This window comes from Phaeoacremonium minimum, assembly GCF_000392275.1.
Source record: "Phaeoacremonium minimum UCRPA7 unplaced genomic scaffold PA7_03_scaffold_379, whole genome shotgun sequence".
Taxonomy (NCBI): domain Eukaryota; kingdom Fungi; phylum Ascomycota; class Sordariomycetes; order Togniniales; family Togniniaceae; genus Phaeoacremonium; species Phaeoacremonium minimum.
The window spans coordinates 69,376-95,528 of record NW_006921283.1 but is presented as its reverse complement, the minus strand read 5'-3'; the positions used below and the strand labels follow the sequence as shown (position 1 = coordinate 95,528).

Genomic DNA, 26,153 nt, shown 5'->3' with positions numbered 1-26,153 from the left:
CAGGCTCCACAGGTCATTATATTCGCCATTCCGAGTCTTGTCTCGTGATGCCGCCCCAGTAATTATCTCATAGGCAATATGTAGTCTGCCATGCTTCTGCCACGAGTTCCGGTCAATTGGAACTGCCTTATAGTATGTACGTGACAGCCGATATATGCTATCCATATTCCAAGTTTGGCAGAGTCGAAAATAGCGTTATCATCATGGTTGAATGAATTTAAAGCATCGTATATGATGTAAGCTAATATCATACAGCCGCATATATCTCGTCTGTCTTTACCGGAGGTCCTTGTGATTAAAGCCCTACGTATAGTAACGAGGCACGTTCGCGCGACGCCTGCTGCGTTGTTATCTCAGCTTCCCAAAAACAAACATGATTGCAGCTGGTGGCGCTTTTGCGTTGCGGTCTGTGGTGATAGGACATGCTGACCTGCATCCCTGATGCCCTGGGATGCCTGGAAAAGGACAACTCACTGCAGCTTGTGTGCCCTATTCGGAGCACTGCCGAGGGCTTGCTTACCCAGTCAAGCCAGTCCCAGTCCTACACTCACTAATATGGACTCCGATGGAGATATCATACATCATCAAGGGTTTAGATGGCAGCAGCTGGATGCTCCGTACCTTGCAGCACATCATGCATTAGACTAGTACGCCGCAAAGAGTGCATTGAATTTGTATCGGCGCCACCTAGGCCACCTAGACAAGCGCTGCGCAGATCCAGTGTAGCATGCATTAGCAAAAATCTATCCTGTTCCCCTGTCTAGGATAAGTAAGTCTGTTGTTCACCTGGTAAGCACTTCCGATATTTCTGATTGACACTTTTGGCGGTCGCTCAGTGAGGAAAGGCAGGTCTAGACTTTTTAGCAGGTAAGACAGCTTGCAATGGACAGTGATCTACAGGGATCCCGCAGCGTTGCTAGCTCCATCCCGCACGGCAGCAATAGCGGGGTCCCACACCTGGTTGTCACTTTTGAGCCTCCCCCAGGCGCCGGCGCAGCAGTATCGGACGGAATGGGCGGCGACGGCTGAGACGAATCATCCAGCCGAGACATCATATTCATACAATGGATAACAAGATGCCTATTGCCTCTACAGATCCGGCCTCTTAACGAAGTCAGCACCCTAGCGCCCGTCTGCATGTTTCTTACTATCTAAATGGGGTAATGCGCTTTGATACAAGTAATTTATTTGGATAGGTTCGAGGACGCAGCCTGTCTCGGCTGTGTCCAGGTTGGGCAATGGCCACCTTCTCGGTCCTGCGAAGACAAAACCTTTCCACAGGTGAAAATTTGTGCAAATTAGATATTCTTGGTCCATTTCTAGGTGATTCGACTATTGAACACTGCCTTGAATGCATCGAAGGCGGCGAAACGGCTCCCATGTTGGCCGCGTATGTTGTCGCATAAACTCGACAACATGCAAGCTCCTTTCCCGGAAGCAGAGTACTTCTGACGCCTTCTGCATTCTATTCTGCAAGCTCGATAAATCAATATCATGTGCCGCATTTCACTCTGCCGAAGTCGGTGGTTTCTATTGGTCGCTGAACCCCAGCTCAGTCATCTTCTGGCGGCAGCTCGTCGTCGATATACCGGATAAGCGATATCCTCATCTCCGTGGTATCATTTCCTCTTAGCACATCACTGATGAAATGCGCCTCGACTTGCATCTGTACCATCTCCAGCACCCCACGCAACACTCCGCAGAAGATGTTCGAGTACCACAGCTCGTCCTGCGCCCGTCCGTCATCAGGGAGTTCGACAAAGTCTGCCAAAGGGTTTTCCTCAAAAACGAGTGAAAATTGTTTGTTGTCGCTTGTCCAGTTCGTAATCGTCGGTGTGATGTTTAGAAAGATCTTGAAGCCGACCTGGGAAAGTCAGACCAGGGAAGCGTTGAAAGGTGTCGGGGCCAGTGTAGACATACCTTCGAGATCATATCCGCAGTTTCACGGAAGTTGGAGCACCGCTTCATCGTGTTTGACTTGGCCAGGTAGTCCTCGATCAATCGTAACCCAATATTGTAGCCCATCTTGTCCAGCTGTTTGTTGACCTCAACGTAGTCTCCATCAAAGTCCTTGCATAATTGGGCAACGATGGTGCCATATGTGAGAACAACTAACTCCGCATTGACCTTATCGATTCGTGTCCTACACTTATTAGCATACGGGTAGAGTTGAGTGGGCCAGCCTTGCATACTTCCAGATCCTGTTCCGATGTCCATTAGCTGGTGTTCGTCATATCGTGCACGGGGTGGAGGGGCATACTCTTCGCCCACACGGGCGGCCTTTTGGGCAGACATTGTTGAGATGAAGGGACTGCGAGCTCAGTGATGAGCTTTATCGCAGCGCAGGCTCTACCATGTAGAAATGTGGCATTCCAACCTGGACTGTGGTATGTGGAATTCAGCTCCTTGATACGTCGCAAAGGTAAAGGTTAGCTAGCTACGGTGAGGTTGCGGGATGCTGAAGCTAGCCGGTGTGTCGGTAGCTCAGACCGCCGACAATCTTCGGAGGGGAAAATCTCTCCTTCCAGCTTCCCCCGAAATTTTGACTCCAGCCCACCTAAGCTTGCCTTGAAGTAAACACCACGATCAATTTGCGACAACAGCAATTGAACTACGACGAGGCCACTAATCCAAACACAGACTGCTGTATATCAATCTATACTACGGGGGGCTGCTGCAAACATGTCTGCAGAGAAAAGACCAGCTTCCGATGACCCCAGCTCCGGGCAGCTGGTGGTCAAGCGACAAAATCTAGGAGACAGAGCCTTGGCTCGTGCCAATGCATCAGGAACGGGTGCGCTGGTGCAGGCAGTAAGCTACCGCGCGACATTCATTCTCTTCATCTAGGCTAATGTGATTTCAGACTCCCAGGACCAGCAGCCTCCAGGCTCCCGTGATGGAATTAACGGGACATTCTGGAGAGATCTTTTCGGCCAAGTTCGATCCAACGGGCAACCTCATCGCTTCTGGGTCAATGGACCGAAGTATCAGTATGTGATATCCTAAGCCGTTTCCACTCGCATCTCTAACCAGTATGTAGTGCTATGGAGGACTTACGGTGACTGCGAGAACTACGGCATCCTTACCGGCCACAAAGGTGCTATACTTGACTTACAATGGTCGCGCGATTCAGAGATTGTGTTTTCTGCTTCAGCAGATATGCATCTTGCTAGCTGGGATCTGACATCGGGACAACGTATAAGGCGCTATATCGGCCACGAGGAAGTGATCAACTCGCTGGACATCAGCAAGCGTGGCGAGGAGCTTCTGATTAGCGGGAGCGACGATGGCACAATCGGGATTTGGGACCCTCGCACGAAGAACGCGGCAGACTACATCGAGACGCAATTCCCAATCACGGCAGTAGCGATATCTGAGGCTGGCAACGAAATTTACTCAGGCGGCATAGACAATGACATCAAGGTATGGGATGTTCGCAAGAAGGGAGTAGTATATTCCATGCTGGGCCATCAGGATACAATAACAACTTTACGTGTGTCGCCGGACTCACAGTCATTGCTGTCGTATGCCATGGACTCGACTGCCCGGACATGGGATATTCGACCATTTGCTCCTACCGAGCGACATATCAGGACCTTTGACGGCGCACCGATGGGTCTGGAGAAAAACCTCATAGGGGCAAGTTGGGATTCGGACGGCAAGAAAGTTGCAGTCGGTGCCGGTGATGGTACCGTGGTAATTTGGTCCAATGATACCGGCAAGCTGCTATACAAGCTCCCAGGCCATAAGGGTACTGTGAACTGCGCCGAGTTTGCGCCTGGTGCAGATCCTATCAGTAAGTCTTCCATCTTTTAACCTGAAACCTCGTTGTTAACACGCTGCCTCTAGTTCTATCTGCTTCATCCGACCGGACTATGCTCCTAGGAGAATTAAGATGAGCTGCGATAAGAGACTCTCCAAGTTCATCGATGGCGCGGTGGAAATCATTTCTATATCCGCGTCCAAGTAGAGGGTATGGCCCGGCGCTCGGGCATCAGAGAAGTGAAAGTCACTTATTTACCTGAACTACGATCCCGGGAAGCCGAGTGAGAGCCCTCAAGAGACAGGATGATAAAGGCACTCGAAGAGCCTCCGACTTGTCTTCAACCGTTGCTTGGTTGTTGACGCAAAAGCCACAGAGATATGGGGTACCCAAACTTTGTGTGAAGCTGTCGCTGCAGTGGAGACCCAAATGGCTTACATACTTCGAGCGCAAGAGGGCTTAGAAGCGTACCCTCGTCGGCGCTTGAAACTTTATGCGGGTGAAATAGGATCAGGAAATGGAAGCCCTTTGGAAGCACGTGAAGCACCGAACAGCCGTGGTTAAGCCATTACTGTGTGAGAGTACCACGGTCCAGGCGACTTTGCCTGCATCGGAGGAGAAAAAGAAACGCAGTAGTAGTCCCAAGAGTTACATGCTGCAAATGCACCAATTCTACCGACGCAAGGGTTGCATGCAAATATCTGAGCCGCGCCAGCACTTCACACGGAACTAGAATGAGTGGTAGTTTCAACGTTGCAAAGACTCTGTAATCTGGTCGAGGAAAGACTTCACATAATCGTGACATGGTAACAACACTTACCTATACAGTGGCTAGATAGCTGCAGCATCATGCCCAAGGAATGTGCATCGCGGTCAGTCTTTACGCAGCATCGTGAGAAATGCAGCCACTCTCTCTTCAGAATATGCTGCCGCCGCACGGAGGCGCCGTGTCCCGCCCTTCCCACGCATCTCATCAGCCTTCTCAGCTCCCTCGCGCCCCCAATCGGCCTAGCGCGTGCCCTGGCAATCCGAAACACAGGCTCAGCAGCGACCCCTGCGTCCCCACCCCTTCAATCATGCAACGCTCCAAGGCTGTCACAGAACACACCGCGCCCAATCACATGCCCTTGCCAGCCGTCGTCTCCTACCAAGGAGGCACCCCGGGGTCCGTGGCCTGGTCGAACCAGTGGCTCGAAATGGGCGACGATGCAACAGGATGGGACAAGGGCTGCTATTAATTGCTGCTGCCAAAAGAGCAAAGCAAGGTGAAGAGGCGCGAAGAGATCAGTGCTCTCGCTACGCTGCCCTGCTTCGTCTGAAGGGTGCGCCGCCTCCTTGTTGAGAAGAAGAGAGCAACGGCCCCTGGTCATCCTCACCATTGCCATCGCTGTGACCGTGCCGATGCAGGTAGGAGGAGGTAGGGTAGTCTCGCAGTGAATCTCACTTCCAGGTCGTCAAGATTCGCTTCTTCGAACCAGGTGAGACTGCTGCTGTCTGTGTGTATCTGTGTACCTGCATCTGTAGGGGCAGCCGTCCGTCTCTTCACATATGATTGATCCTACGTACAGCCGCCCCCGTCTCTTGTTTCCAGTTTCCAAGAGAGAGCAAGGTCCGTTGTCCGTTGTATCGCCTCTGCCGTCTCCCGTCGAATCAGCCACGATGTTTGCACTGCTTCCTCCCAGCCCTCGTTGACAATCTTGTGCCTTTTTCGACCTGCGATCTCGAATCATCTTCCCTTCTTCTCCCTTCTTTGCCTACGCCTTCTATCAGACGGGACTTTATTCGATCTTGTCTCTCCTCTCATTCCCAACCCTTCCCCTTCCCTTCCTTCCCCCCACACTCTCTCTTGAGCGATTGACTACCATCACCGGCGCTGGGAGCCTGGATCCATTGGACGCCGTTTAACGATCCCTTTTCTTCTTATTCTATTGCCTTGTTCGCCTGCTCCCTCGATAACAACAAACTACTGTTTGTCAAATTTTGGCTGGCTGCATCCCTACATCGATAGACCCGACGCACACCTGCAGCGGTCCGTCTGCACTAATCTCCCTTTCGAGACACTGACACTCCCACTGGGACGATTCGCCCACAGCCTCTCGGGGCGAAACTGTCTTGGATATATACGTTTAGACGTTCTCGACACGGTCACGACACGACACCACTTTCTTGATAACAAAGCATAGTTGGTAATATTGCTTTACGCCGGTTGGAAGAGATATACAGGTCTACAAGGGAGAATAGCTAGGGTGGTCGAAGTGGACGGCCGCCGAGCATAAGACCTAAAGAGCATGAACAGCCCGGGACCACGGTAGCACCTGGTCTCTTTCTCGCAATGAACACCCCGTTCTCACTGCCTCGTATCAATATGGACTCGTTTCGTGTCAACCTTCGGCGAGGGCCGCCTGACAACGCTGCCGACGATCTCGAGAGACAGCAGCCCGAAGTCATCGAGACTCCTCGACAAGAGATGGCCGAACGGACGCCGAACGGCTCATTCCTCCCTCGATTTGCTGGCTTCCGCCGTCCTACTATACCCTCTTTCCTCAGCCGATCGAGCACGGGCACGACGAACCGGCTCCATCGACACTCGCAGCCGATGCCCCGGCCGACCAGCAGCTACTACTCAGACGACGAGGTTGACTCGCCCAAGACCCCGCTGTTCAACCTAGGTATGCCAACGATGCCGTCAACCCGCCTACATCTCCCTCACCTCACCCGAACTTGGACCCAAGGGTCTAGCGGGCCGCCCAGCCGACCGGGCACGTCTCGAGGCGAGCGCTTCCCCGTCGTCACGGAGCCCGTGCCAGCTGTGCCGGCAGAGCATGTAAGGGTTCGGGGCCATGGGCACTCAGAGTCGAGGACGCGGTTTGACGGAGCAGATCCAGCCGAGCTGCACCTTGCCAGCTTGGCGGATGACGGTCGGCGACGGCGACGAAACAGAAGTGGGAGCGACGATCGTACTCGGGATCCGGAGAGGCGTCATCGAAGACGGCATAGGCATAGGCATAGGGAAAGAGAACACCGGCCGCCGCCGAAGCACTTTCTCTTCTGTTTCCCTTGGATCAAGTCGAGGCGTATTCGGTCGCAGATTTTGAGGTGTTTCGTTTCGGGATTGTTCCTGACGCTCCTTCTCAGTGTTTGTAAGTTCAACACAGGCATTCCATGCCGTGTCCCTCCATTTTCACCGGTGCAATATATACTAACGCTATACAGACCTTGGCCTCTCGCTCACAAAGAACATCAGCAACAGCGAGTTTTCGGTGCTGTTGATTCTCATCATCCTCTTCACCACCATCTTCTTCTGCCACGGCCTGATCCGGCTGTGCATCCTGATCGTGCGGCCGCGACGGGACGAGGAGCGGAGGAACCAGCTGCCGCAAATGTTTGGCCCAGGCGGGTATGCGATCCCGCGACAGCCTATCCGGGTGACGCTGGCGCGAGACGAGGAGGCAGCCGGGCTCGAGAGCGAGGCCACCAAATCCCAGCCGCCAGCCTATGGACTCTGGCGCGAGAGCGTGGTATGCATCCGCGAAAGCCGTTATGACAAGTACGAGAATACTGACCGTGGACGATAGAGGGTTGATCCCAACCGCATCTATTGGCAGCGCAACGAGGACCTACCGGAGACCACCGAGGAGGAGGGCGAGTCCTCTTCAGACAGCGGCTCGGCTTCCACTCACCGGCCGCAGCAAGGCCCTCGGCCGCCCTCGTATGCCTCCGACGACGGCGTCAGCTACGTCGTCGAGGCACAGCCGAGGTCCATTGCGCCGACGACCGACGTCCCGCTTCCGGTGCATCCCTCGGAGGCGGGACGGGTCGCCTACCCAGCGGGGCATTAATTGTAGTGTATATGTATATCTACCTTGAGGAGTTCTTCGGCGTTACCAAAGGGCGGTTTCGCCATGACAGGCGCAGTGTGTATAAGCTTCCAGGTCTCATCACTAGCATTGGCGTTTTTGGAGCATCGGGGTGTCATGAGAATTGTACAGCAAGGGAGGATAAAATAACAGCAGGCTAGGCGACGGAAACAGTCCAGAGAGAGCTTTCTCCTTTCTAGAGTGAAAAGGGGGGAATGAGCAAGCAAACTAGGTAGTTTGTAATACATGTGTTGAACACACAGATGAAAGGGAAGAATTCGTGGTTGTTTGTGATAACATGGCAATGGTGAGAACCTATTGAAACTAGGAGGAATTATCAGCTCCCCACATTGGCGCCGGAGTCAGCCTCCAACTTATGGCGGCTTGAAGGCTAGAGATCACCTAGCCCCAAGTAGCGTCAAAGAGCCTTCTTCTGCCCAGATTACGATCATCGCTGGTAGAAGGCAACGTGAAGCAGTTTGATCGGTATTCCGATGTTCGATTATAGCTCCGTCATTCTACAAATGATCAAACAAATGTTATGTTCTATACAGCACAAGGCTGGTTTGACAAGCGCATGTGACCTGCTTGTTGACTTATGTAAGGACAGCTCTGCAACGACTGACGTTCTGGACCAACCCGAGACTCTCTGATGCAAAGCAGAACAGGCAGGCTGGTAGGGTAGTCAGGGACCGATGGTTTCACAGAGACCGTGTCTGGAGGCTTGGCGGTATGTACTGCTGCAGGCGGCATCCATAACTTGGTTCGGCAGGCCGCTTTTCACCCGTGCAGCCGAAGAGTCTTGCATTTGCAGCTGTGCGGCGTTTTACCTTTGCCGCACCGAGCAAACTTGTCCGAGTGTGTAGAACCGGGAACCAGATCCAACTCGCTCGTCACTCCTGCAGTTTGGCCACGGCCATGTGGCCGAAATAACCAAGTGAACCAAGTGAACCAAGTTCAAAATGCAAGCTCATACACGACAAACGGAAGCCTGATAATCAAATTGTCTCTGGTTTCAACGTTCAGGTGTTCTCGGCAGCCGCAGTGGACAGAGCCGGAAAGCCACATCTCCCCATTCTCACGATAGTGGCTCGCTTTGGTTGATACACCATGCTGCGACTCTTCGGCACAGCCGTTTACGGGTGAACGGGCGCTCGAGCTACATCCTGTTTAGGTCTTCCGGCCGCCTGGACCACCTGCCTCCAGTGTGATTGCTTTTGCAGCGGTTTGGTTTTTTTTCGCCTCTTGACATTGGGTATGATTGGGCGCTAATGCCATGCGCAGGCATCTGTGCTGTGATGGAGCTGCCAACAGTGGCGGTAAACCTCTATGCAACTCGGGTAGGGAGGCAGACGGGTTTGCAAAGCAAGACTCTTAGCTTGTAGGAGCAGAAGAAAGAGAAGGAGGCTTGAGAGCAGCCCAACACTTCCCTTTTGTCGATATCAGCTGGCTGTAGGTACTGTGCCCTACCCAACGACGACGCGGCGACTTATGCAGCCGCAATAAGAGACAGGACCCTTCTGGTTTACCGAGATCTTGGGACTAGCATCTCGGTCTTGTTTCAGCGTTAGTCAGCGGCTGAGATCCACGCGAAAGGGGAAAAGTGAGACATGACAGGAAGCATAGCGATAGCGATAGGGACAGACACATGGCCTTATTAAAAGCGATATGTCCCGCTTCCCGCCTATTCCAATGTCCGCAAGGTTTCGATTTGCATCTCGCAGCGGGTGAGTAGACTTTGGGCTTGGCTTCAAGATCCGTTGCCGCTTGCTCGGGCTTTGCAATATGTTGGATGGGCAGAAGCGGAGTACCCCTGCAATACTCGGGTTTGTCGAGGATCCAAATTCCACCGAATGACGATCTCGGAAAGACGGGAGCTCTCTTCACGCCCGCCCGCCCCCAAGGCCCGAGTCTCACCCTAGTGTAGAGGCGCTGGAATAGGTAGGTAGAGAGAGGCTGGCGTTCCTTCACAAGTTCTAGGATGAAGTCTGAGCAGAAGGAGAGTCAAGTGACATAGCCACCACCGCCTTCCATACCGAGGGTGAAGTATCAACCTTGCAGACGCGCGCTGTCTGGTGGCGAGTCAGACGCCGCGACGGTGAGCTTGTCGTCCTCGAATCTCAACCCACTTCTCCCACGATCCCCTCAGCCAGCCCAGCATACGCTCAGCGGGTCAGGTGGCCCGTGGTGCTGTTTGTTGCGGTGTGTAACAGCCAGCAGCGCAGCGCAGCGTGGTATGGGATCCCTGGGCAGGACTTGCCCCCGGCTTGCCGCCGTCACCAATTGATCGGATAGCTCGCTAGAAAGCGACCCTGTTCCTTAGTATTAGTACGGTGCGTCTATCCTCAGGTGGGAGCCAGCTTCCGTCCAGGTCCCAGACCAGCGCGCGAACCAGGGCAAATTGGGGAGTGGGCGCCCCTCCAGCGCCGCCGACCGTAGGTGAGTCTAGCCGTTTACGAGGGAAATGGGATGGAAAAAAATTGCAGCAAACTGGAGATGCAGGTACATGACTAGTACCTCGTTCGGCCGACTGACAAGGGCATGGCTCCCACTCATTTTGCCGCGAGACATGCGGCTGGGTCAGGGAAATACAAGTCCCTCCTCGGTATCCTTTTCTCTCTTTTGCTCCTCTTGCTAGCTTTGCTTGCTCCATTGCGGGTGCTGGTGCTGGTGCTCGCTCGCCCGTGCGGCACGCTCTTTCCCTTTTGCCCTTTGGTCCAGTCCAGGCCTGCCAGGCCTGCTGCTGCTCTCCCTTCTTAGTCTCGCTCCTCTCCTCCGCTCTTCTTTTCCCTCCTCTTCCCTCTCCCACATCCACATCGCTCCTTTTTTGGAATATCCCTCACGGAAGCATTATTTCGGGTTGTCGCCGGTGTGACGTGACGTTTGGAAGTCGAAGAAGGTTGTCGCTGTTGTCGACGGACGAAGACTGATAAGAAGATTTGCTGGGACCGCCAAAAGAGACAATTCTGAAGAGTGAGTTTTGATGCTGTTGCTATTTTCCTTCCCACCGTTTTATTTTTGCTTTGTCGCAACCGAGGTTCGTCTCCCGGCAAGTCTCCTCATGGCGTCTGGACCTGGAGATTCGAGAGGATTGGCCCTTGAGCACTGGAAGCACCGAAAGGATTGTCCTCGTGGTATGCGCCAGTGGATGCGCCGTCGACTGCTTGCAAGCGAGCGATATACTTGCTCGTCTTTGCGATGCGACTTGTCAAAATCTTCCATGCTGCGGCTATAGGATATCTCGATACACCACACAGGACCGAGCCACTTCCGGACCGGACAAAATACTTCTCTCCCGAGCTGTGTAGCCACGGAGCGCCGTAACCCAGATACGACGTATGACCAGATGTACCTTGCACCGTTCAGCCTGTCGTTGACCGAGTCTTGACCGTACTGGTCGCATCCCTTCATTACAGCTTCCGATTGCCGAAGCGGCGGCGAGAAAGAAAGCGAGCGTGTCGGACCGGTTAGTGATATTCGTTGTATCGATGGCGGGTTTGTGAGTCGGCGAAGAGACACTTTGGCCTAGTTTGGTCGCACAAGCCGCATGCATCCTGCAGGTTGTCCAGGCTCGCTCGTATACATCCACCCGTTTTCAAGACGCGACAATTCCTTCCCCCTCGAGGGATCAGCCTCACGATCCAACGAAAACACATCTCAACGAGGATATTGTTGTCATTCACATCTTGGCCGAATTGACCTGCTTGCGCCAACCGTTATGCAGCATCTCCTATCCTCAGAATGTCGATCAGAGATGTAGCTGTGCCTAGCACAAAGGGACACGCTGTAGCTTCGCTGCGAGCGGCGACCTAGGGATTGAGTTCATGGAAATGGAGTTTGTTGCATGTCGAGCTGACGATCAATTTTGCAGATTCCCGGGTTCGTCGCAATGTCTTCTCTATCCCGCCGTGCGTGCTATAAATGTGGCAATGTTGGCCACTACGCCGAGGTGTGCTCCTCTGCTGAGCGCCTTTGCTACAACTGTAAGTTATATTGCTGAGTACTCAAATGCACCCGAAACTAACAATAAATGAACAGGCAAGCAACCTGGTAAGCATAGGGGTACTTAGCGCATTCTCATACCTTTGTGTTCTGACTTTTAAAGGCCACGAGTCCAACGGATGCCCTCTTCCTCGCACTACCGAGGCGAAGCAGTGCTATCACTGCCAGGGCCTTGGCCATGTGCAGGCTGACTGCCCGACTCTCCGATTGAGCGGTGCCGGTACCAGCGGTCGTTGCTACAACTGCGGACAACCCGGGCATCTAGCCGTAAGTAATCCCGATAGCCCATAATGTCCGAGCTTCGTCTAACATTGCCTATAGCGCGCTTGCCCCAACCCGCCTACCGTTGGTCTGGGCCGTGGTGGACCAGTTGGTCGTGGTGGATATGGCGGATATGGACGGGGTGGATTTACAGGTGGCCCTCGCCCGGCTACTTGCTACAAGTGCGGTGGCCCGAACCACTTCGCTCGTGATTGCCAGGCGCAGGCGATGAAGTGCTATGCATGCGGCAAGCTTGGTCACATTTCTCGAGACTGTACCGCTCCCAACGGCGGCCCGCTCAACACTGCCGGCAAGACTTGCTACCAGTGCGGCGAAGCGGGCCACATCTCTCGTGACTGCCCTCAGAAGAACACCAACGGCGAGGTCAGCCAGGAGGTCGGCATCAACCCAGGTGAAATTCCTGCACCGGCGGTTGCTCCTATCGCTCCAGTCGCTTGATTGCGCGGCTCGGTGTCGCTCTCATCTTGAATCAGTTTTGAGCTAATTCCAGAAAAGGGAGCGAATAGTCGACACCATTGTTAGAAATAGCAATGTCGTCGACGGTTCTGGAGTGTGTTTTTGTTTTATTGTTGTCGGACACGGTATTACTGCTGCTTTACGACCTACGTATCTTTTGTGTTTTACCCCTTGCCCGGATTCTGCATAGCACACGGCACAAGCACTTTGTTACTTGCACGACTCACTGCTTTTAACGGCGCCCTCGGTTCTCACACTCTTCAATCACGATTCTTTTTTGCTGGAATAAAATGATGGAAAACGGCCTTAGGGTTTCTTACTCCTCATGCCCAATGCCTACATAAGAGACTTGACGTTTACTGCGCGTTCATTAAAAGTCGCTCCATCCCAACTTTCCTTCATAAATAGCACGACATCAATGACAGTCACACCACGCATATTATGACAAGGGGGAAACCAGTTGACCTAATTTCCACCCGGTTTTACTTCTTACCTGACGACGGATGAGGATCTTCAGATGCATCAGCCCAGGCTTGGTAATTACGACTTATGATACGACGCTTGCATTTTGCTTTCGAGGACTTGTATACCCACAATTCAACACGGGTTTCCATAAGACATAAGAGATTCACTCCAGACGCAATGTTGGATGATATTGGATATTCGATGAAGAGTGGCTTGCGAACACCACTATTGGGCCTGAAATCTGAACTTTCTGCAGGACCTAACTTGGCAGAGCGAGGAGGACAACACAGCAAAAGATGCCAGTAGGGCTAGATCAGAAGGAAGGCGGCGATTAACCAGTATGGAGGAGATTCCTCCTATGATGGGAACCCATCATGGCTGGCTCTTTTATTCTCGGCTGTGGAGAGGTTTGATTGGAAGGAGTGCGACCCTCTTGGAGAAGTCTACTATTCACGATACCCCTATGCGGCGGAGGAGCAGCCCGAAAGGCTTTTTAGGAAGCGCGACATGTTGCAGCACGACTTGATTTTCTTGGCTTTGGGACAGAAAATACGCGGCAGGCACTTTTTGTAGGCGGTGGAGAGAAGGCGAGCTTTTTGGAGATGTTGAAGGTGAAGTGCGAAGAGGAGGAAGAGACATTGAGAGAAAAAACGAGAGTCAACACCATCTGTATATATGGATGGAGTCGTTTTCTTGCTACACTAAGAGTTGAGAACTTGACGGATAGTACCGATGAAGGCGGGGAAACGTGCTTGTGGCACAATCCCCTCTTTCCTTGACCCTTTTCAAACTACATCACCATTCATAAGCAATATCATAGTTATCACGCAATGGCTGCTAGGTGAACATAAGACTACCCGCCTAGAAGTGAAGTGTGGTGTTACGTAATGACCAAAAGGCGTCCTGAGTCAGTGGACAATGGCTTGGCGCCGGTAGCTAAAAACACTCCAGACTCGGTGAATAATCAGCCGACTGCACCCATCGCCGACATGTCGCAATGATATTACTACTAGTCACGATACCAGTAACTGAGATCAATGTCTGATCTCTTCTGTAAGGCTGAACCTACAAGTAAATAGTAGAGCTGTATAATGCCAGCCTTCCGCTATCTACTGCGATTTGAGATAAGACCAGACCTTCGCACTAACTGCTGGTTTCAATAACTGTTGACCCTGGTGAAAATAGCGGTCAGGTTTGGTCTTTCTACACCCAAAATGATCTTATCTAACGATATGGTGTCAATTGGCGGAGTCCTGCTCGTTGTTGCCTCATGCACGAGGCAGCCACGCAGATCCCCTTCCTGTGCGCGCAATCGCGCACATCGCAAATTCGGCAAGAGCGAGAAACGGAAAGGAGCGAGTGTGGCCATTTAGTTGGTTGGTTCCCCCACATCGAACGTTCTAGTGTCTAGGCGGAGCACTCAGCCATCGAATGTGAAAAGAAACCCGTTTTCGGTTTATCTTTTCATCAACAACTTACAAGTCGTCGGTGGGATCTCAAATTGAGTCGTCTCTTCAATTGAGACGACGATTCATTGAGAAGGAGCAAACATGGCCGACATCAGTGATTCCGGAGATGCGCAGGCTACGTCACGCTGGTCGTCCACTTCCACGGTGGATAGCGCCTTTGAGTCATTCTGGGTAAGCAAGCACTATCAACTCCAATTATCGGATATCAAGACGCTCACTAACATTCACTGCAGGACGATGATGTATGTCCCTGTCTATGAGAATACCTATTGAAGTGCTGATGACCCTCGTGAACAGCTTGCAATTCCAGATTTCTATACGACTGAAGACACTGTTGTCTCATTAGATCCAAATGGTGATGACTTCCTCTTTAAGGACTCCGGCGCGGACAGCTCTATGCTGCAGCCGGGACACGAGCTTGAAGGCATTCAGACTCTGGACTTTGGAAGCACCGGTGATCTCTCGTTTGATGATGTAACCAAGCCATCCGAGACTGTGTCCGAACCCCTGAACGGCTCATCAGCCGATGAAGGGGTTCAGGTCTCATCACACTTGCCGAGCTCAATGAACTCTTCTATGAAGGAGATGGTCAAGAGCTCACTGTGTCGTGGTGATGGCGGTCGACTCTTCCTTCCGATGGATGCACTACGGCGGATATTCACCAAAGATCGAATCCTTACTGAACTCCAAACATTGTATCCGTATCTCCCGGTTGAAGCACTCCGCCGGATAGCCCAGCAAATTGCGGATGACGGCGAGGGATCATCCACAGGTTTCCGAAAGGTTTTTGCAACCTTATTGCTCACAGATCAAGCCGACAAGATCTCCCTTTTCTTGAACGAAAACGTTAACGACACGGATCTTGCTCTCCAAAAGGTCGCGGCTGATAATGCCTTCGAACTTCGACGTCGTACTGCCCCTGATGCTCCCCTTGGATGTTTCCAGGGCTGGACGCAGTCCGACATAGAGGCTTTCGAAAAGCGCCAGTGGCTCTTCCTTTCTCCAGTCTTTGACAAGAAACAGGGACTTAAGCCTTTAGATCTAGAGGACAAGAGGATTCTTCCGTTCACAGAAAGCACAGAGCATCAGATCCAAGACCATTTCCGAGGAGGCAACTCGGAGGTTTTCCGTGTTAAGCTTCATCCTGCTCATTACAACTTTGATCAACGATGGTTCTCGGTGAGTGTCCCAAGCTACAGTAGACTAATCCCAAGCCCACAACAACATTCTAACCGGGATAACCAGGACTTTCATGATCAACCATCGTTTGCCGTCAAGAAATTACTATCTGTCGATGAAGATACCTTCAGGCGAGAAGTGGAAGCCTTCCAACAACTCCAGACCGAGGAGCATTCTAACGTCATTTCCTTACTCGCAACTTATAAATACAAGGGTTACTACCACTTGGTCTTCCCCTGGGCCAACGGGGATCTGCGAAGGCTTTGGCAAAATCAACCCGAGCCACCCATAGGGCCTGAAGGAGCTCGCTGGATTGCAGCTCAGTGCAGTGGTATTGCCTCTGCCCTGAACCACGTCCATAACGGTGCTATCAGTGCAGCTGCACATCCTCTCACCCCTCACCAATTATACGGTCTGCACGGAGATATAAAACCTGAAAACATCTTCGTCTTCTCACAACCCGGAAAATCAGCCCCAGCTGGCAAGCTAGTCGTTGGTGATTTCGGTGGAGGTTTCTTCTACAATGCCAACACAAACCCGGACCCGCTTCGTCAAATTACCAATACCTACAGACCTCCAGAGCACGATACAAAGTCTCGGCCCATGTCCCGTTCTTGGGACGTGTGGGGTCTAGGATGTACTTATTTAGAGTTCGTCACATGGTTTTTACAGGGTACCGCGGGTCTCAGTGAGTTCGCCAAGAAGCGAACAACATTCAAGAATCCTGGCGTATACTCCGACGAGTATTTCGAGACAATCAATCCAGGGGAGACTGGTGCCCTAAGTGCCTTCTTAAAAGGAACAGTACTCGAGGTAAGTGTCTACCACATTTACGAAAAGAATATTCCATATTTTCCTAGATGGCTTATCTAACCATTCAATCAATGGGATGTACCAAAGGATCGTTAAGCTAATAGCTGTTCTCACAGTGGATTACGGAGTTATACAACCATAAGAGTTCCAGCCAGTTCACACGGGACTTCCTTGAGTTCATCACCAACAGGATGTTCGTTGTGGAAACAGCTTTGACAACTCGTGCCAGTGGTGCTGAAGTCGCTCTTCGCCTTGAGGCATTAGCCCAGAGGTGTTTTGAGGACGACTCCTACTGCCAGCCGAGCCCATCAGGCAAAGCCCCATGGGATGTCGAGAGCGTAGACGACATTGTAACCTCCAGCAGCAGCAGCTCGGATCTCAGCCCAGAATCCTTCACCGCTAATTTCTTCAACACCCCGGATGACTATCCTATCAGCCCACTCAATCGGTGGAATACATTTGGCGCGGCCGGTGGTATTAGTGACAGTCCCATGGATTTTCTCCTCGTCGACAAGTCTTACTTGACTGCTCCAGCTCTCTTCGAGCATGATGCCCAAGCTAGCGCCGAAAGGAAAAGGAAGCGAGAAGCCGAGGACCATGCAGCCGCTAAGAGGAGGAACAGTCCGTTATCAACAGATAGTGTTGATGCAACTGCAGTCGCTACTTCCGGCTCAAAGACTGGCGAGAAGAAATTCGCTTGCCCCTTTTATAAGAACAATCCCGGCACATTCCGGCAAAAGAGGACTTGCTGTGGACCAGGCTGGCCCACAGTTCACAGAGTAAAGTAAGTAGTTACCTAGAAATATCTTTGACAACAGAGCTAACACCATTTTCAGAGAGCATCTATATAGATGCCATACCATCGGCAAACATACTTGCAGTCGTTGCTTGCTCAAATGCAAGAACGCCGCAGAGCTTCTGAGCCACCAGCGTGCGGCTGTCCCTTGCGAAATGAGGAGGGATGCGTTCCCCGAGGGCACAATGATGCCTTGCCAAGAAGAGACTCTCCGACTCAAGAAGAGAGTGGCACCGGGCACCACAGAGGAACAGAGGTGGAACGAAGTATATAAGGTTCTCTTCCCGCATGAAGATGCCAACGCTTTTCCGTCTCCATGTAAGTTGAGCTTCCCTAATAGACAACTCAAGGTTATGACTAACAAGTGATTACCTAGTCTACGATGACGAGTCAATCAATGAACCTCAAACGTCATCAAAGCAAGAGGGACCAAGAGACATATCTGAGTATGAAAGGTATCTTACGGGAGATCTGCCAATTCAAATACAACAGGATCTGGAATCGGAAATACGGCAGGAATTTGGGTTTGTAGGGGACGGAGGCCAAACCACCAAAATGGTTGATATAGTCCGGAAGCTCCAGCTTCGACTATTCCAACATTATGAAGAGTCAAGAAGGACGACTACATGAGAGTGATGGTCACGGCAGGGGACCAAATATGAGCATTAGGATATACCCGATTCCAAAGATACCCAAGTTATTCATTATGAGATCATTATTGTACACATGTCAGAGTGATATTGTCGTTGGTCGTTCCAAATAACTCATTACAGCCGCCGCACGGCTGGGTGCCTCCTCCAGTCTAAATCTGCGATCGCTCATTCCATTCCTTCTTCTCCATCATCATTCCAGAGGGCATGTCCTGGACCTGGGTATGATCTTTGTAGTCACTGTTGTAGTCTTGGCAGTGTGGGCAAGGGCCAGCAGAGCTTCCTCTCATGTCGGTATGAGAATGTCGATCACTGGAACATTTAAGTTAGACTAGTGAGCCTTTAATTTAGTAAAGGAGAGACTGACTGGCGTCTGTTCTTCGCAATGAGATAGACGGCGGTGCCGACAATTGCCAACTTGAATAAGCCCATGATGTTGCTATGATTTCGGGGACCTTCTAACGGAGAGAGGAGGATGTCGAGAAGGAAAGTATCAATATATATCTTTAATTATAATTCAAGTGTAGAAATGCTCGCAAAATATTTAATATGCCAAATAAGAGTCAAGAAGACCGGTCGCAAGAAGCTGGAGTGGGTGTCTCAAATATGTAAGGGGCAGACATCGGGGGTAAGCTGAATTTGCCGAGCCGAACACCGCCGCAACACGTAGGGTGATTACGCAGGCAAGGCAGCCTCTATCTGCACCACGAACGCGTCCTTTACTTTGCCACGATTCCACGAACTTTCAAGCTGCCTGCTACGAAGCACGATATAGGTATCCGGATTACTGTGTCCTGTGAAGAATCGGCGTTTCCTAGTCACCAGCTTCCGTTCATTTTGGCCTCGGGCTGTGCATGCAATCAAGAGCCTCTAGAGGAAATCGGTTCCGTATTGTGTTCCATCTGGTACCTCGCTGAGGCTGAAAATATTCAAAGGGTCAAAGAACTGGCCAGGGTCCTGAAAATGGCGGTTAGTAAATCTATGCATTGATGCTGTTGACACGCACTTACCAACAGCCCCATATCAAAGTCGAAGGACTCGGAGGAAATTGTGGTAGGCGCATTAATCAGACTGTCGATCGAGTCTGGAGGGGTGTTAACAGTTTGTGAAGCCAAAAGCGCATCGTAGCTGTTCTTCAAGCTTTGCTTGACGGCCTCGTAGACGGCGGTGTCCACGGATTGCCCTGTCTCGAGTGCCCGGATCTGCGCAAGCATCCCCGCAAGAAAGTTGTATCGTTTGAGGCTGGCACTTCCAAGTGCGATGATCTGCAATAGCTGCTCTTTGATATGCTCTAGCTTGTCAAGGATTGGCTTGCGTCCAGCTTTCCTCAATGCTTCGAGAGGATCTGAGTTCATGCGCGGTCCATACTCGTTCAGCTGTGTGGTGACTTCAAGGCATAAAGTTGCGATGATGTCTAAGTTTAGTGGACCACGCAAAGATCCTGTACCGCAAATCATAAGTCTGGAGAAGTCATCTATTCGACCTGATTTGATATCTAGATCATCGATATATGAGGCGATTACCATGCATGATTCTAGACCAGACTTGCGAGATAGATAGAACTTGGGTTCCGCTGATGCCCTGATCATAAACGGTTTGTGTAATAGCAATATGTATCTCCGAAGTGTCATATCCACGTATTTCGAGTGAAAGTCGGAAGGTATAAGAATGTCTTTTTGGTGGGAATGAGAAATCGAGTTTTCGTGAAAAAAGCTCGCTGCATCTCGACAAGCCGAGTGTAGCTCGGCGCTTAGTCTCATTGTTTTCTCGTAGGAAAGACCCTTGCTGAGGCCATTCAACATGCGGATAGTCTCGATTCGTAACGGTAATGACTTTCGTAGTGCAATCTGTATCGATGTGTCCGTAAAGCCTGTTGCTGAACCGGACGTGCCGGAGTCGGTCTCGGCTGAGATTATGTAGTCGTCATTAAGATTCGAAGGTGTTTTTGTGTCAAAGTCTTGCAGTGACAATAATAACGGCAGTCCTGAGTCAATACAGCTTTGTAGCACCAACTCAAGTACTACCGTCCAGAGTCTCCTTCTAGTCTCCTTCTGTTCCAGTGACAGCGCCGTGTATATGTCTGGGTCCCGCTGTAAACCCATCCCCATAGCTATGTTTAAAAGAGAGCCTGCCGACAATGCCGGAGGAACGCTCAGCGAGTTTGTCTGACATGCAAGAAGCAGAAGGCAAAAGGTCTGCAACCCATCAAGGTTGAGGGCCGATGTTTCTGACGGGCGAGTAAGCCAAGATTGGACCATATGTATCCAAGTCTTAGCCGAAGCTCGCAAGTGCTGAGTTTCTATATGATCATTGTAGAAAGTGGTGCCAATGGCAAAAACCAGCAAGAGCTTCATCAAGAAAGGTCTTTTGGCATCTATCGGAGTGAGCCAATATTGTTCATACTCATTCTGAAATACAGATTTGTTGACAATTCGGTAAAGAGGGTCGAAAGTTCGGAAATAACCAGCCATGAGTGTATCACAGATTGACCTTGATGGAATTGAGTTAATAATATCCTCCGTAGGGTCTTCGAGAATATGAGGCTGCTGCAGGCGCTTAACATATCGACGTAGGTTCCGACAGTCCCTAAATGAGTCGCGTAGCTCTGCGTGAATCCCGGTGAAGTGAGGTTCAGCTTCACGTTCAGAGAACTTAGCGATGACATGAATCTATCAAACGCCCTGTTAGCGACTTTGTTCTTTTAGACTTGCAGGCGGTGGGTTTCACCTTCTCAGCTGTATGTAGCCAGTGGCTAGGTCCATAGAATTTGGTCTTCTCTGGAACCGCTCGTAGGCGCGGTGGTATTTGTGACACGAATAGTTCTGAGGTATTTGAAGAGTCTGGCAAGTTGGTTGGAGAATCCCCATCAATTGTGTTAATCCTCTGTTCAAGACGCTCTAGCCGCTCAAGAAGCCTATCCAACGTTTGCTGTTGGGTATTGCTTTGACGACGTATAGATTGTTCTTCCAGAAACTGCAAACGATCATGTAAAGACTTTATCGTGGTGTCAATGTTAGACTCAGTCTCTTGCCGCTGTCTTTTATGTAAGGGAGGGGGTGATCGAGACAATGGCTCATCAGGTACGGATATCTCGCCCGCTCTCGTGGATTGTTGAAGATCACCATCTAAAACTCTACTACGCTGAGCTCCACGCACACCTTCCCGGTATGAACATGCTAATGCACTTCGGGCTCTCTGGCATGGACCGCACGGTTGGTTTAGATCGCATCGGACCTTACGATTTCGGCATTGGTCGCAAGACTTGGCTGGGCGCCGACGCCTGCGCGGGACTTCCAAGCCCTCGGATGTATCGCGCGTGCTCATTGGGAATGCTTTAGCTCAATTGACCGATTTTGCTTTGGGCCGTACTTGCGAACGAAAAGATGTATTTGAAGGTTGTTCCTCGGTGTTGAAATGTCTTACGCCCGAACAATAATTGAAAACATACGCCCCACTTTGTATCGGGGAATTCTTATCCCCGAATTACCAGAGTATGGGGTTAAGAGGCAATCATAATTTGTATTACTTTTAGGTCTGGCTTACCTGGTCTTTCACGGCCGAGGACTTGGTCTATTCTGACCATAGTATCAATATGAGAAGCTATGATCTGCTCTTCGTCGTGCATGTTCTGAAATATGATTACCTACCTAATGACCTGTGTGGTGATGATAAATTCACGAAATTTGTACTGTGAAAGGTGAATTGTGCAGTGTTATCACGAGGCAGTAGGTTATTACCCCATCTTAGGATCAAAGGCCTTCTATATTAGTATCTTCTTAGCCTTTTACATTTCCACTCGAAGCATGCGCAACTTGCATTTCTAATGTACTTCGAATCACCAGTTCGCCTGCACTGATGCTACACAATCGTCATGGCACGTCACATCATGACGAAGACGTTTCACGAAACATGGAGAAGCAAACACTTTGCCTTGTTTGCGAGAGCCTGATGTGCCTGCTTCTGCTTACCATTTAAGAAGTAGATTCCGGTCTTAACGGTAAGGAATAGATTATGGAACTCGATACCTACCTAAGATGTTTTTATGGAAACCGTATCCTCGATTTGCTGCATCTTTCCTTCTCGGCGGAGCCTTGACAAGCGTGGTGCAGGCAGACTGCTACTGGCCAGATGGTGAAGTCAATTTGGAACACTCACCGTGTTTCGGTGATAGTGGTTATGATGGCTTATGCTGCAGAACACATGATTATTGCCTTAAAAATCATGTCTGCCAGAGTTCGAATCCTCTTGATCCGGGCTACTACCGAGGGAGCTGTTTCGTTCCGGATTTCAGCGTTGGAACATCTTGTCCGAACTTCTGCTTGACAGGAGAAGGAGTGAATTTGACTGGCGAAGAGAAGATGTTCAAATGTCTCAGCCGAGACGATTGGTGGTTCTGTGAGGACCCCTTTGGAGATACCGCGGACTGCGATACTGGCACTAATATAATATCGCTTTCAGGTAAGTTCTAGCTTCGAGACTGACGACTTTTCAGGCCTCAGCTAGCATATTAACATGCTTTATAGGAGGAAGCGACCCGTACAATATAGCAGGAAGCTCCCAGTTACCGATGCCCACATCAACATTTTCTGAAGACTTCATCCAAACAACAACTATTGGTTCGGCCTCTATTCAGTCAACCATGACCACAAGAAGCACCACTCTTATTTCGCTGACGTCCATGTCAGCGGCGGCATCAACCCACTCAGCCCCCACACATTTGCCATCATTTGCTGCAGAAAAGACAAAAGGAAGCAATTCAGTTCCCATTGCTATAGGTGTCTCGGTTGGAGTATTAGTCCTTGGTGTTATTCTCGGGCTTTTATTCTTCATTGTCCGTAAAAAGAAGTTGAAATATTCGGGTCATGCCACAGGCTTGCCCAGCCCTGACACTCTCCAATCGAATGCTGGTTCTGTTCCGGCAGATTCCACCAGGCTTGCAGCTGAAGAATTTCGAGTTTCAAGTCAAGAGATCAAAGGCACTGCGCCAGAGGCGAAGAAAAGCCACGGAAGGGCGTTGCGGATAGCGGAACTTCCCTCTTGATGGTGCGATTTTGAGCTAGAGTGAGATCACATTAGGCCACCTTGCTGCTTTCATATTCGGCAGCTATATTGATTTAGTTGCCAGGACGGTCTATTCTTCTCATGGACAACTTCACTGTCGGTCAGTTGCATCTGGCTGTTATTTGACTAGGCGAGAAGTGTGCTCTATGTATGCATTTTTTGTGTCGGTTCCCTTTAGCTTCAAGGCTAAACTTTGCCATGGCGGAATTCTCCCCGTGTTACCTACCAAATGATAAAACATTATGACATTAACTTGGCGGTCACGTTATTTATAGCATTTGAGTTAACCGTGCATTTAAGCCGTTGGTGTATTTCATGGCATGCGGGGACTCGGTTGTGTTAAGCATCGGAATGGTCCTGCCGAGACATCCCGTATTGGACATATACAACCTCGATTCTTCGTCACCATTGGCCTGGGAACACAGCTGGAATTTCGATTTTGCACGTCATTGGCGAGGTCATAGCAACCGAAGAGCCAAGAACCTAGCTACCTCGTGTTTGAGTTCCGCGTGCTTTTCACTGAAGGCAGGGCTAGAGTTCATGTGACAGGCAGTGTATTTTCTCCTCGAATCAGGCTTTGAGGTTGCCTTTTGGTACAATGTCAAGGTCTCAGTGATGACGGTTCAACGGTTTATAACAGCAGCCGTTTGCATTCCTTAGAAATTCAATGTTCATAAACGCTCATAAAAACCCAGCCTCCCAGCTACCGTCCTAATCGAAAGGCCATCAACAACTCGCCGTGAACCGCTAAAATAAATCCCAATCGCAACATGTATTTTGAAGGGGTTGCCATGCTCTTTGCTATGCACCTCGCGTATGTGGAAATTTGTGCTCATATGTAGAGATTGGAATTTAGCTAACATGCAATAGTGGCACATTCGCCGCCGCTATCGAGGAGCGATATCCTGTTTCTCCAATTCCTACCGTTGAACCAACTTCGACTTCCAACCAAGTCAACACCCCCTGCCCTACCTTCACCAGTACTGGGAGCATCTGTTCATCTTGCATCGTTCCGATGTGTTTGATGTTAACAACCGTATCGAATCCATGCGACTGTCCCACCCCTGTCCCGACAGTGACAGTGGACTATCCATGTGGAACTCCATGTAAATTTGGATGTCAAACTTCCTACATCTATGCCACATCGACATCAACATGCCCAAAGTCGACGACCGCTTCAGAAGCGGGCCCTACGATCACCAAATGCGTGGCTACTGTGACGGTGGATACGCATGCCTCTAGCGGTTGCACATACTCTTGCAGCTCAGCATTCTGCATCATTGATAGTGAGTCTCCAATTCTAATCTTATCCCAAAAAGAGGCTTAAGGTTTCTAGAATTCGTTACTGCGCCATGCGGTTGTACCTCAGTCGGTGTTTTTACCGAAACGAACATGCTTCCCTGTCCGACGACCACCGGTTGTGTTGAATGCTACACCGGATTTCCCTGGACGACATATCCAGCGTCGTGTCCAACGCCAGTGGGCACAATTAGCTGAAACGGACGAGTGCGCTGTCTGGTTGATCGATTTTGGGTAACAAGAATATCTTCGATTTGATGTTGGGAATGTACCCCGCCCGTGTTCTAATACTGTATCACTGGCAATTGAACTTTGGCATTGCGGAAATATCCTTGTGAATCAACCATACTTAGCAAGTCTTGGGCATTATCAACATAGGAATTGAGCATAATCAAGCAGATTTGTCTGTTTTCGTATTATCACTCGCATCTGTTTACGGAGCCGCTTGAGTATATGATTCAAAAGCGAGTGATCCTGACGATGGTACGGCGTTGAGCAAAGAGAGCTTTGAGACGTAGTGGACTAGTGACATAATTGACAAAAGGCGATACTGGGTGCATACTCCCGGTCGGGGGCCGTTACCATAACGGAAACTGACGTTCTGAAAGGCAAGGCTCCTGTCAGACCTTGATCAAGCGTCTAGGATAGAGCTTGAGTAAGCACCTTACTACTGATGGCAATGTTGCCATTTATAATTAGTGAGTTGAGTGCCAAGTAGGTTGGTCACAACCGTATATCTCGGCCCCCTACTCGACCTAACCGATAGGCTCTCGGTGTATCTAAGGTAGGTAAGACAGGACCCCATACGTTCAGCATGTTGTGGGTCCTTTCAGGGGCTAAAAGCGCCGCAATTGCTGCACTACCTGCGCCGTACGCTTACTGCACAGTTGAGCGGTCAGATGCGAGCTTCTCGCTTCGAATGCTTCGAACGAATCTTTAAAATCTGTACTCGAAAAAAAACTCGAGTACTTAGAAACCCGTCATCCCGATCGCGTCCAACATACATCTACTAAATCGTGATTTGGGAAAGAAATCAGTCAAATTATGGCCGCAACTAGAAATCGCAGAATACCTCTCAAGGTACTCCATTTGGCTATGCCAAGAACAGGCAGTGTGTCAATGAAAGCGGCATACGAGCAACTTGGGCTGCCCACGTATCATGGTTTCGACTACATTGAGCATCCAGACCATCAGATTCTCTGGGATAAAGCAGTCAACGCAAAATATCTTGGGAAGGGGAAACCTTTTGGCCGCAAGGAGTTCGACGCCTTCTTGGGAGACTGGGCCGTACTATCTGATTTCCCAGTATTGGGCTTCACCGAAGAGCTTCTGGATGCGTACCCTGAGGTATTGAAATCCTAGGGAGGCATGATCTATTCACTAACATTTTCAGGCTAAAGTAGTGCTCGTCGAGCGGGATATTGACACTTGGTATACTTCATTCGACAAAGGTGTCATCAGCGCCCTTTACACCTGGACAGTATGGGTGTTGATGACCTTTATCGATCCAATCCGTGGACCGAAACCAGCTACCACCATGAAGAATATGCAATATGGAATGTTTCAATGTTTTGACCGCGAGTCGTTTCAAGCAAGATCCAAACCGACGTACCGTGAGCACTACGCAAAAGTTCGGAGGCTTGTTTCGAAAGACAAACTCCTAGATTATAAACTGGGATCGGGCTGGGAACCGCTTTGCAAGTTTTTAGGGAAAGAGATTCCGCAAACTCCATTCCCTCATCTAAACGAAAGCAAAGAATTTGAAATTTGGATGGGCAAGATTCAAAGGAGGGAACTTAAGAAAGGCTTGAAATACATGTGGAGGATCGTGGTACTGCCAATGCTAATCATTGGAATTTTCTATAGTATTTGGATGTTTTTGTCGAAGCAATGAGGCATCTCGGTGACTCGTCACTTCGTCGATTTCATAAGGAATAGCTCAATTATGCGCTGTTTCACGGCAAGAGATTTGACTGTAAATAGGCAACTAACTACATGACCGAATATATCTAGAAAAGAGTTCCTATTTTGCCTACGTCCGTCATATTCCCTATACTCTGA

At 50.3% G+C, this 26,153-nt stretch overlaps 6 protein-coding genes across 6 annotated transcripts; 4 read left to right on the top strand and 2 right to left on the bottom strand.

The window, feature by feature from the left end:
- Window positions 1-1,552: 1,552 nt before the first annotated feature.
- Window positions 1,553-2,295, bottom strand: UCRPA7_5009 (putative trafficking protein particle complex subunit 3 protein; the record flags this gene model as incomplete). Its single annotated transcript, XM_007917560.1, has 2 exons — window positions 1,553-1,864; window positions 1,921-2,295. 2 exons carry the CDS (start codon window positions 2,293-2,295, stop codon window positions 1,553-1,555), a joined length of 687 nt encoding a protein of 228 aa, XP_007915751.1.
- A 679-nt stretch (window positions 2,296-2,974) lies between these two features.
- UCRPA7_5008 (putative wd repeat-containing protein) lies at window positions 2,975-3,899 on the top strand (the record flags this gene model as incomplete). Its single annotated transcript, XM_007917559.1, has 3 exons — window positions 2,975-2,990; window positions 3,041-3,796; window positions 3,850-3,899. 3 exons carry the CDS (start codon window positions 2,975-2,977, stop codon window positions 3,897-3,899), a joined length of 822 nt encoding a protein of 273 aa, XP_007915750.1.
- A 2,196-nt stretch (window positions 3,900-6,095) lies between these two features.
- Window positions 6,096-7,602, top strand: UCRPA7_5007 (hypothetical protein; the record flags this gene model as incomplete). Its single annotated transcript, XM_007917558.1, has 3 exons — window positions 6,096-6,432; window positions 6,977-7,281; window positions 7,339-7,602. The coding sequence occupies 3 exons, from the start codon at window positions 6,096-6,098 to the stop codon at window positions 7,600-7,602; spliced, it is 906 nt and encodes a 301-aa protein (XP_007915749.1).
- A 3,907-nt stretch (window positions 7,603-11,509) lies between these two features.
- On the top strand, window positions 11,510-12,342 carry UCRPA7_5006 (putative zinc knuckle domain containing protein; the record flags this gene model as incomplete). Its single annotated transcript, XM_007917557.1, has 4 exons — window positions 11,510-11,603; window positions 11,659-11,670; window positions 11,726-11,889; window positions 11,944-12,342. 4 exons carry the CDS (start codon window positions 11,510-11,512, stop codon window positions 12,340-12,342), a joined length of 669 nt encoding a protein of 222 aa, XP_007915748.1.
- Window positions 12,343-14,375: 2,033 nt separating this feature from the next.
- On the top strand, window positions 14,376-17,074 carry UCRPA7_5005 (putative fad binding domain protein; the record flags this gene model as incomplete). Its single annotated transcript, XM_007917556.1, has 5 exons — window positions 14,376-14,465; window positions 14,528-14,536; window positions 14,592-15,473; window positions 15,540-16,286; window positions 16,403-17,074. 5 exons carry the CDS (start codon window positions 14,376-14,378, stop codon window positions 17,072-17,074), a joined length of 2,400 nt encoding a protein of 799 aa, XP_007915747.1.
- Window positions 17,075-18,602: 1,528 nt separating this feature from the next.
- On the bottom strand, window positions 18,603-19,321 carry UCRPA7_5004 (putative c6 transcription protein; the record flags this gene model as incomplete). Its single annotated transcript, XM_007917555.1, has 2 exons — window positions 18,603-18,689; window positions 18,743-19,321. The coding sequence occupies 2 exons, from the start codon at window positions 19,319-19,321 to the stop codon at window positions 18,603-18,605; spliced, it is 666 nt and encodes a 221-aa protein (XP_007915746.1).
- Between the last annotated feature and the right edge of the window lie 6,832 nt (window positions 19,322-26,153).